Source organism: Aricia agestis, chromosome 1 (assembly GCF_905147365.1).
Source record: "Aricia agestis chromosome 1, ilAriAges1.1, whole genome shotgun sequence".
In the NCBI taxonomy this organism is placed as follows: domain Eukaryota; kingdom Metazoa; phylum Arthropoda; class Insecta; order Lepidoptera; family Lycaenidae; genus Aricia; species Aricia agestis.
This window is the reverse complement of record NC_056406.1, coordinates 816,264-827,805: the sequence shown is the minus strand read 5'-3', so window position 1 is coordinate 827,805 and position 11,542 is coordinate 816,264. Positions and strand designations below refer to the sequence as shown.

The 11,542-nt window shown below is 40.4% G+C and overlaps 1 protein-coding gene across 1 annotated transcript; it reads left to right on the top strand.

The window, feature by feature from the left end:
- Positions 1–620: 620 nt before the first annotated feature.
- On the top strand, positions 621–11,235 carry LOC121725231 (cytosolic beta-glucosidase-like). Its single transcript, XM_042112084.1, has 11 exons — positions 621–657; positions 5,073–5,176; positions 5,446–5,584; positions 6,332–6,498; positions 7,039–7,299; positions 7,563–7,651; positions 7,966–8,113; positions 8,844–9,004; positions 9,308–9,460; positions 10,127–10,215; positions 10,895–11,235. Exons 1-11 carry the CDS (start codon positions 626–628, stop codon positions 11,094–11,096), a joined length of 1,545 nt encoding a protein of 514 aa, XP_041968018.1. The 5' UTR covers positions 621–625; the 3' UTR covers positions 11,097–11,235.
- Positions 11,236–11,542: the final 307 nt, after the last annotated feature.

Below are 11,542 nucleotides of genomic sequence, written 5' to 3'. Positions count from 1 at the left end.
CCATACTAATTACTAATATTATAAATGCGAAAGCCTGTCTGTCTGTCTATTACCTCTTCACGCCTGAACTGAACTGATTTTGCTGAAATGGAGATACTTTGAGTCCTGAGAAAGGACATAATATAAGATACATCCCAGAAGAATGTACGGTTCTTCCGCGATAAACGAATCGAGACGCAACGGAATTACGGGCGTCATCTAGTACAAATAAATAAACGGTAAACCAAAGTTATCTCTTTGCTCTAAGGACGATTTAATGACGTACTGAATTGCATGGATTATCACAGATAATACGGATCGCCACAGAAGAATGATATTTTGTAGGAAGCGATGTTGTATTTAATACTTTTGGCCTGAGAGGCAAAAGTAGCAAGCATCCCCGAAATTTAGTATTTAGTGTTCGGTAAAAATTCTTAACAGCTTACCTGGGTTTTATTCCAAAGATCAAGCGTGTAATAATATGTGTCCTAACTCCTACATATTAAGTTTACAGAATGAAAACCAAACTGCTGTTGTAGAGAACCCAGCGCGGGGATCAGGGTCGCGCTTGGCGGATTTGTTTAAGATTAATGAATATAAAGATATGCATATCGGAATTCAGTTCACAGTAGTGGTGGCGGTGAGCATGGTGATGCTGGTACTGGCTGTTCTTATGGGGTAAGTGATTTGTTTATAGAGCTAAGATGAAAGAAGATACTAGGCACTCCTTGGTATACCGAAGGCCCTTATGCCTTTCTTATAAGAAAGGCATAAGGGCTCCCACACATAGTTCTGCGAATTCGCATCGCATCGTAATGTCATCTATATATAAAAAAATTAATCCATTTTCGCGAGGTCATCACGCGTAAATCGCTGGACCGATTTTGCTGAAATTTGGCATAGAGATACTTTGAGTCCCGAAGACGAACATAAGATACATTTTGTCCCGGAAAATGTACGGTTCCCGCACAATAAACTTTTATGATTTTCGCTTAAACTATTCAATCAATCTATTTTGATGAAATGGGCCAAATACTTTATATGGCAAAACAACGTTTGCCGGGACAGCAATTTTTTTTATAAATTTTGTCGGAGATGATGAGTTAAGCCCTAAGTGAAATATTATGAAATTGTGGTTAAACTTGAAATTTAAGCTACTTACACCATATTTTGTAAATGTTGTGTAAACAAAATATGTTTCGAAAACTAAATTGAGTTCTTGAATGACATTGCAATTTTATTTTACTGCTTTTATTAGATAATAATTTTGATTCGTTTTATAATAATTATACTTATTATTCAAATTTATAAACTATACCAACGTAAAGCTCACTATGTATGCAAATTATATACCTACTGTAACCTGATCGGGGCCATTATGACGAATATATTATCGAACTTCATTCATCAAAATCGGATCAGTAGCGTGAGGTTTTGTTTATATCGCTTAAGCTACTGACCTACAAACAAATGCAACTAAAGTGTAAACTGCCAAAATCATTTTTACTCCTCCTTTTTAGTATACCTGCATGACTGCAGCTTAAATATTACTGTCAAGTGTCAATATTGATTGTAGTGCTAAATAATAATAATATCGAAAACGGTTCTCAGAGTACTATGGAGACTATTCTTTGCAAACTACTACCAAAAATGTAAAAAAATATTTCCAGTTTATAATTGAGATAAAATTTAAATGCCTTGTGTCTATAAGACATAGTTGCAAAATTTAAGGAAAACTTTTCGATATCATAATTGCGGTACTCGGGCAGACCCTGACGAGGCAGATGATGGTCAGCGGGGTGTAGACAGACCCTGACGAGGTAGATGATGGTCAGCGGGGTGTGGACTGACCCTGACGGGGCAGATAATGGTCAGCGGGGTGTGGCCCAGATTTCGTATATATTATGTTAATCTATATCGTGGTCTGAACAAATCTGCCAAATTTCAAAAGTGTACATGTACGTTCTTATATTTTTATGTTTGTGTTCGCATATCTCCGGAACTACAATTCCGATTTATGTAATAATTTTTTGTTTTACTACGTATTTCAGCTCATGGAACAACTTAATGGAAATTTCCATTTCAAAAAATGTTGATTGAAAAATATGCCTTATATATGGCGCCGAAAACACCGTCCGCCATAGTGTGACGTCATACGTTTAGTATTTTAAACTCTTTTTATTGAACATTTTTTATGTTCCAAATGAACTAGTCTAAAAGTGCCCAAAAATTATAAAATTATTAAATAAGAAATTAGAAATCATTTGTAATGTTGAAAACTTTTGGAGAAAAGTTTTGGCCATTTCATTTCCATTCGGTTGTTTTCGTATCCATCGGTTCAGTAGTTTTTGATATGGAAAAATTTTAATTCTCAATTACGTACAATTTTTATCTTTTATAATTTATACTATTATTTTAATATACAATTTTTTTATAGTTTTAGTTGGGCTCTAATTATGTGTGTGTACTGTGTGCTTTATTTTCTGTGCTTTTTTAATGTTCATCATGCACGCAGCATCCATTCCTCTTTGACAAGCTATTAAGCCATATTAATTTTTTACCGAAGTGTAGAGTTTGTGAAACCTTGAATGTTTATAGGTCGTTTAGATTTGTAGGTCGCTTTGATCCAATCAGAATTACCTTTTCACAACATTTTATATTGTTTATAATGCAAATAAAGAATTTATAAATAAATAAATAAGGCTTGGTCTCGTGCATACATTTGCATTACAGTTAAAAAGTGTCTAAAAAACTCGCTAAGTAAGTACCTACTTAATTATTTTCTTTTTTGACAAACAATAAAACGTAGGATGTAGGACTTAAAAAACAAAAAAATAATCTATACTTAATATTATAATTCTGCAGAGTTTGTTAGTTTGTTTGTTTGTTTGTTTGAACGCGCTAATCTCAGGAACTACTGGTCGGATTTGAAAAATTCTTTCAGTGTTAGATAGCCTATTGATCGATGAAGGCTACAGGCTATATTTTATCACGCTAAGACTAATAGGAGCAAAGAAATAGTGGAAAATGTGGAAAAAACGGGGGAAATTATATGAAAGGTCTTATTTGAACGCGCTAATCTCAGGAAGTACTGGTTCGATTTAAAAAAATCTTTCAGTGTTAGATAGCCCATTTCTTGAGGAAGGTTATAGGCTATATTTTATCACGCTAAGACTAATAAGAGCGAAGAAATAGAGGAAAGTGTGGAAAAAACGGGGGGAAATTATTTGAAAGGGCTTATTTGAACGCGCTAATCTCAGGAACTACTGGTCCGATTTGAATAATTCTTTCAATGTTAGATAACCTATTTATCGAGAAAGGCCATAAGCTATATTTTATTATTCTACAACTAAAAGGAGCGAAGAAATAGAGGAAAATGTGGAAAAAACGGGGGAAATTATATGAAATTGCTTATTATCTTAAGATTCTTAAGAACTTCTGGAGCAATTTTTATGTTATTTGGCAAACATGAAGAATAGACCACGTTTAGGGACATAGGCTATTTTTTTGCAGAAAAATGTACGGTCGCGTGAAATTCCTAAATTAAGCGCAAGCGAAGCCGCGCGGAACATCTATATATAATAAAATCGTAGGAAAGTCAATGCTGTTGAACATTGAATATTTTTGTACAATAAATAATACTTGGGACGTGATCTACTATACTAACGCGGATGAAGTCGCGGGCAACAGCTAGTGGTTAAATAAAGGTTACAAAGTTAAGTTATAATTGTGCTATAATTAAAAGTGAAGGCACGTGTAGTTGTATTATAAACAAAGTAAGTACAATGACATTATCCAAATTCTTTACATAGGATTACGCTCAGCAGTTATGGATTATTCTCAGTTTATCTTGTTTGTTTACTCTTTGTAGATATTTCCCATCTTTTTAGTAAAATATGGCTTTATTTTGATCTCATAATGAAACTGTACAAAGTGCATTTCCGTTTTTCACTTCCTGACATGTATGATGTAACTAAACGTCCATAATCATCAGGCATTCTGGTCTAAAAAAAATGCGTGGCCAGAACTAAGAATATTTAACTTAAAAAAATATAATTTAGGTAGATTTAACCCTGTAACTGCATTTTGTGAGTAATTATTTATTAAGTTAGAAAAAGAATATTAAAAGCATTACATTTAAAGAGGTCTTACTGGGAAATGACCCCTTACCCCGAATTACCTCTTTCCAAGTATGATGCCATTTCCAGTACGACCGACCCCTTTCCCAGTGAAACCCCTTAAATGTAATGCTTTTAATATTTTTTCCTAACCAAATAATTATTTAGAAAATGCAGTTACAGGGTTAAATCCATATATTTTTCTGAGTTCTTAATATGGTCTGGCTATTTTAAATAATTATAGGTCTGGCCACGAAGTTTTTTTAGACCAGCATTGTATGGAAATTGTCTGATGTTCAAATCTAAATCTAAAAACTGTAACGGTCGGTTTATATTATTCCAATCCAGTGATACAGTCCAGCGCTGGACTACTATTGGAATTATAATATTATGTAAACTGGAGGCACTGCAGTTCATAACCTAAAGTTTTAACATTTATAGCATCGATGTTAGCACACACTGTCTACACAATGTACGCTTCAGCCTACAGCTCTATAAAGCAAGCACTAATAGGGAATATAATTACGCTGCGGTCGGAGCAGAGGCCGCTACTAGCACATACAGTAAATAATCCGACCAAAATCAGAATATTTACTGAAACGTTGTTAAACGTCGAAATAAATTTTTGTTTCCTGTCTGTGCTAGTGCAACTGTCGTCTAGCGTCAATTTCTTTATCTTAATCTCGGAATCGGCTCCAACGTTTTTCATGAAATTTAGTATATAGGGGGTTTCGGGGGCGTTAAATCGATCTAGCTAGGAATCATTTCCAGAAAATGTCATTTTCATCGGATACCGAGCAAAGCTCGGTCAAACAGCTAGTTATATATTGAAATGTAAAATTTCTAATTGTTCATATTTTAATCGCCTACCTCCACGAAGTATATAATGTGGGGAATGAAATACATCAGGTTGTAGGTACCTATTAAGCTCCCATAAAGGAGAATATTTAAAGTATGAAGTGATGTATATTTTAGTGTATCGGTGTTGGGCGCGGGGGGTGAGGGAAAGTTCCCCCCGTGGTTCCGGTTCGGCGCCGCCACCTCCGCGCACCAGATCGAGGGCGCCTGGAATATTAGCGGTGAGTCTTTAACCGACTTCCAAAAAGTAGTGATTAGTAGCTACGTACAGTCCAACAGAAGTATCTATTTTTCTAATCCCTAAATAAATAAATGCTAATCACCGCCCGGGGGTCTGCAAGTGCCCGCGTATGTTGTAACATAGTTTCAAAACAAATGACACTGGAATTGACTGTGCTTAGCATTGTAATCGAGGATCAAGCTTTAATTTTTGTTATTATATTGATTTTTATTATTGAGACTCTACATTTGCCCAACCGGCCTTCCTCAGGTAAGACGCCGAGCATGTGGGATACGTTCGTGCACGCCAGCCGCACTATCAACGGCGACGGCGACGTAGCCTGCGACAGCTACCACCTGTGGCGCCAGGATGTGCAGGTGGCCCGGGACTTGGGCCTGGACTACTACAGGTGAGGGGTGACACCCAGCAGGTGGGACACGCCAGCCGCACCATCAACGGCGACGGCGACGTGGCCTGCGACAGCTACCACCTGTGGCGCCAGGATGTGCAGGTGGCCCGGGACTTGGGCCTGGACTACTACAGGTGAGGGGTGACACCCAGCAGGTGGGACACGCCAGCCGCACCATCAACGGCGACGGCGACGTGGCCTGCGACAGCTATCACCTTCAATTAAATGAGGGGGCTCTTTTAAGAGGAAATACTCTCTCTTCTTGATAGTTTGCAGGTAACATGTGGGTATGACGACGGATTTTTTTGAGTTCCCAGCATTGTTCTCATAGAAAAAGTTGTTCATTTTGACGGGCTCATTTGATGGTTTCAAGGATAACGTTGTTCAGCCTAACAACCTGTATACTCGTATAATATAATTTATTATTAGAGCGGTATGAGGATGTCAGCAGCGAACCATGCTCATAGCCTTTAGGTTCACTTCCTGTTATAGCTTCCTTGTTTCATTAATGTGTGGCGTAAAACTTTTATTCCAATGGCATTCGGCCCTCGTATATTTATGAAAATGATAGACGATATATGAAAAATGATTGCCTGATGATGAACAATACAAATGAAATAATCGCTTCTTTGCTTCAAAAACGTAATATTAAGTCCCAACTCTTCATCAATTTCAGCTTTACAGTATGAACTTAATGTCATTGTTCTGTTCATACTTGTGACGTCACCGATGCTGAACTGTCTCCAGGTTCTCTCTCTCGTGGACCCGGCTGCTGCCGTCGGGATACCCGGACGCGGTGAACCCGGCCGGCGTGCGCTACTACAGTGAGCTGATAGACGCGCTGCTGGCGCACGGCATCCAGCCCGCCGTCACGCTCTACCACTGGGACCTGCCGCAGTCGCTCATAGATTTGGGTAAGCAAAAATTTCCTTATATTTTACTTAGATACGAAGCCAAAAACGAACGTTTTTGAGCGATAAAACTTATTAAGTTATTTTGTATTGCGTACCTTTGTAACAATATTGTAAAAAATATTAAACGCTTGTGTAATAAATACAATATACTCATAAAGAAACATTGATGATACTAAAAGTCGACCCACTAAAATATTTGAATTTTACGTATACTTAGATGCATGCGCGTTGATGTCCTTTTCAGTAGCATAAAAGGAAACAGATTTATAAACTTTGCGATGTTATAATATTTTGGTATAATATGAAAGAACTTGTCCGAACGATGTTAATATTTAGAGATTATTTTCATGTAGTAACTGATAACTTGATTTATAGGCAGGCGAACCTACGTAACTTAGTCGGGGTCTGATCGACATAGCTTGACGTTTAGTCAATAACAATGCAGATCCGCAACCTGTCCATGAATCTGTTTCTCCGCTGAATTCATTATACAAAATATTATCTAATTTATCTAAGTATGTATGTTATTGTATGCTACAGGCGGGTGGACGAACCCGCTGATCGTGGAGTGGTTCGCGGACTACGCGCGCGTGGCGTTCGCGCTGTTCGGCGCGCGCGTGCGCACGTGGCTGACGCTGAACGAGCCGATGATATTCTGCGAGCTGTCGTACGCGGCGGGCGTGCACGCGCCGGCCGTGCGCTCCCCGGGCCGCGGCGACTACCTGTGCGCGCGCCATGCCATGCTGGCGCACGCGCGCGCCTGGCGGATATACGATGAGGAGTTCAGGCATCTCTACAATGGTAATTAATACTTCTTTAACAGACGGAGAGAAGAATACGTATACTTTTAATAGTATGTTGCAGTAAGCATGTTTTCAAATAAAGTTGATACACATTCATGCGATGATTACGTAGTTATAGTCCGCACTCCGCAGTAAGATCACATGCTTATCAGTCATCTTTCTAGTGTAATAATTAGTATTTGCGTTCATTTCCCTTATAGCTATAGCTTTGATTAATTGACTGTAATATAACTTACTCTACTGCTCTGGTGTCTGTTCCAGGTAGAGTATCGTTAACAAACCAGATAATCTGGATCCAGGCGGAGGACCCCGCTGACGAGGAGCTTGCGGAGATGGCGCGACAGGCCGACGTTAGTACTTATCTTTGTCTTGCGTCTGAATTCATTTCATATCATGAAATATAACAAGAAGTAAGTCAGCATTAAGTCAGTACATCATTAAGGGTGATGAGGTGAGCGATTGATCCTGATATAAAGAAAGCCACTCATTTGGGACTGATAGTCTCGAATCATCGCATCGTTGGTTTACGATGGACCGAAGCCACCTTAACGTAAGACAAATTACTTGACGTACAGCACAGTAGATTTACAGACCCTTTTCGCAGTTCTCAGCGTCAATTCGCAAGCAGCCTAACCCTAACCATTAATCTTGGTCCTGGATCCAGGCAGGCATCTACTCGCACCCCATCTTTTCCGCGGCGGGAGGCTGGCCGCCCGCCCTCGAGAAGCACCTGGAGGCCGCCCGCAACAGGACCGGCTACCCGCCCACCGTGCTGCCCAAGTTCACTAAACAGGAAATTAAGTTTATAAGAGGTAGGATGCATTACTACATGCAATATAATAATATATGCCTTAGACATAAACAGTGAGAGCTCAGTCTCTAGGGGAACATTTGTCATAGCTCGGAGCACAAAATATTAATTGTAAGAAGCACGCAAGTGGAACAAGAAGCCTTATAATCTATCGAAGCCGAGAAAGCTGTGAAAGTAAATGCAAGGAATAGTTAAAATATGTGCTGTGCTGCTAAAATGCTGTGTCCAGCAATGCGACGCTTATATGCAAAGCTTTCGTCTCCAAGTTTTTGTGATGGTTACATAGTGCAAAACATTATATTGATCTACTACGCACCATAAAACTCTCTGGAAAATGGAAGAACACTGTGTAGAACATCTGATGGGAGATCGCAGACGGCACACTTTTTGTGTGATCGAGTCTGCGGCGCACATACAGTCTGCATGGCCGCGCCATGCCGACGCGAAGCGATCTCCCTAAAGGTGATATTGTTTTTGCTCGTGTTGCTTGTTGTTTTGTAGACACCGGTCGAAGGGACATCCAACTTCTACGTAAGTTAAATTCTTACTCTATGTACCATCGAGGAAGTTGATTCCTATGCAATTGACAGACCAACATTATTTGGTCGAATATGTCAATTCAGTGTTAATTGTGATCTGTCAGCACGTTCTGTTTGACGTAACGCAACCAAACTACTTAGGTCCCCGATTTGCATATGAATCAACTTCTCAGATAGTACATACTATTCCAGGCACGTTCGACTTTTACGGTGTGAACTACTACACGTCGCGGTACGTGGAGCGCGCGGGCGCGGGCGAGGCGGTCGGCGCGCGCCCCATCGACGGCGTGCCCGAGCTGCGCGCGCATCTCCGACATCGGCCGGACTGGTTCGCCGACCATCCCTGGTTCTATGTACGTCCTGCAAAGTTATCACAGGACTAATTTCAATCCTGATAAACAAGAAAGGAACCATTAGAATCACATAATGCTCGTTGATACGCATAGGACAATGGACAATAAGGCTCCATCGTGTTCTTCAAAAAGGGCTTTGCACCACCATACGTTTCCACCACAGTATTTCTTGTGTGACACAGGAAATATTGTGGTGAAAACGTGCGTGGCTGTGTCGCCAGGAATGTCATCATATGGGACGATATGAAGCTAGGGAATCATCACCCTCGTCAACTATGTGTCCATGTTCTGAATGAATTTCAGATCTACCCGCCGGGGCTGCGGAAGCTGCTGAACTGGATCAAGGCACAGTACGGCGACCTGGAGATCCAGATCTTCGAGAACGGCCTGATGCAGCGCGACAAGGGTCTCCACGATCCGCTGCGAGTGCACGCCTACAAGGATCACCTCGAACAGGTCACTGCTGTCCCTATTACAATACTCTCGTAATATCATAAAGAAGTAGATATAGTCTAATGTCTATCAGAAGCTCAAGTAGGTCTAATTAGCGATGAAAGTCATGGACTTAGCATATGTTAAATCCCATGCTATAATTAATTGTTAAACTTTATCATCATAATCATTTTGGCAGCAGACTCAATTTTTTATCCATGGGCCTGGGTTTTTAGTCAAATTGCATATTATAATAATCCCAAAATACTGTTACACCCTATATTATTACGTTGGGGTAACTAGAATGAGTGTTCATAAATAAAATCCTTTTGCTAACTGGATTACGTTTATTGCGCAAGCGACCACTCGGGTTGCTGCACCAAGAAAACTAACGTTTAGTTCACATGTTTGTTCACCACATGCATCGAACATCGATATAATATAACGACACATGATCACATCGATATACAATATATTGTGTGCCCACAATACCATACATTTATCTAAACTAAATTTGACTTTATCAAAACTACATTTTATTAAGTACAAAAAAGAACACATTAAGAAGACATTATGTCGCTTTTGAATCCGAAAACTTACAACGCGGCTGGTCAAAGCAACAAGTCAAAACATTGACGAATCACCAGTACGTTTCGGAATCCCAATGTAACAGGAGTTGTCCGTATCCAGGTGCTGCTGGCGATGGAGGACGGCGTGAACGTCACCGCCTACACCGCCTGGACCATGCTCGACAACTTCGAGTGGACGGACGGATACGAGTGAGTTCATACAGGAGATATTGATGCCGCCTAACGCCTGTACAGATGTTATAGCAATATTTCTATTTACTTAACCGTGTGTTATGGAACTCTGGCCAATATCGTGTTATCAATGTCGGAACTCTGAACCTTAAATCCTCTCTTTTTTTTTTAATGAAATAAGGGTTCAAACGAGCAAACGGGTCATCTGATGGTAAGCAATTTCCGTCGCCCATGGACACTCGCAGCATCAGAAGAGCTGCAGGTGCGTTGCCGGCCTTTTAAGAGGGAATAGGGTAATAGGGGAGGGTAGGGATGGGAAGGCAAGGGAATAGGGGAGGGTAGGGAAGGGATTGGGCGTCCGGTAAACTCACTCACTCGGCGAAACACAGCGCAAGCGCTGTTTCACGCCGGTTTTCTGTGAGAACGTGGTATTTCTCCGGTCGAGCCGGCCCATTCGTGCCGAAGCATGGCTCTCCCACATATAGCTCTTTAGGGGTTTTGTAGCCTTTGTACCCGACTCTGCTAGAAAGAGGTTGTGTTTTTTATCTCTAGCTAGAGCCTGAATGGGTTGTTGCATTTTACTTTACGTGGTGGTAGTTGTTTTCTTCTGGTTTTTTTTTACGAATTTTAGGCTATTTATTATCTTATAAATAATTACTACTACAATTATAATGTTGTTAAAATATTGACCGTACAGTTACAGTTTCGGCCTATACCACGTGGACTTCAGCGACCCCTTGCGTCGCCGTACCCCGCGCTCCTCCGCCCGTTACTTCGCGCACGTCATCCGGAACAGAACCCTCGACATACCTGAGGACTACCGCCACTACGCCGCCGCCGCCGCCGGCCGCACTGCTGTGCTGCCCGCGTTACTGCTGATTGTGATGATGATACTGTGATATGGACTCGTTATACTGTACCTGGTTCAGATTGAATTTAGTCTAAAGTCAAAATAACAAAGCGCTTATTGGCTTACTGTCGACACCGACTTGAAAGTCACTTATTTACAGTGCAATATACTGAAATGCAGATATGGCAAGTCTAATAAAAATATGTCGGATCAGGTGAATTTGATGGTCCTGAATCGTTGGCCGACATTGCTTATGGGCGATGGAACGAGCAGCAAGGAGAGAATTTATCACGAAGAACTGATTTAAGCGTTTATTAGGAAAATTAATAACAAAAATCAGAATATCACTTCTCTATATTGGAATCACTCACTATAATAATTTATCACTTTTTAAGTACACTAGGTAGAGTCACTGATTATAACGAAACGTTAGACAGTTTCTAGACTGGTGTTCCGCACAACGACTGGTAGAGAAGTGGTTGCTCGTCGTCAGAC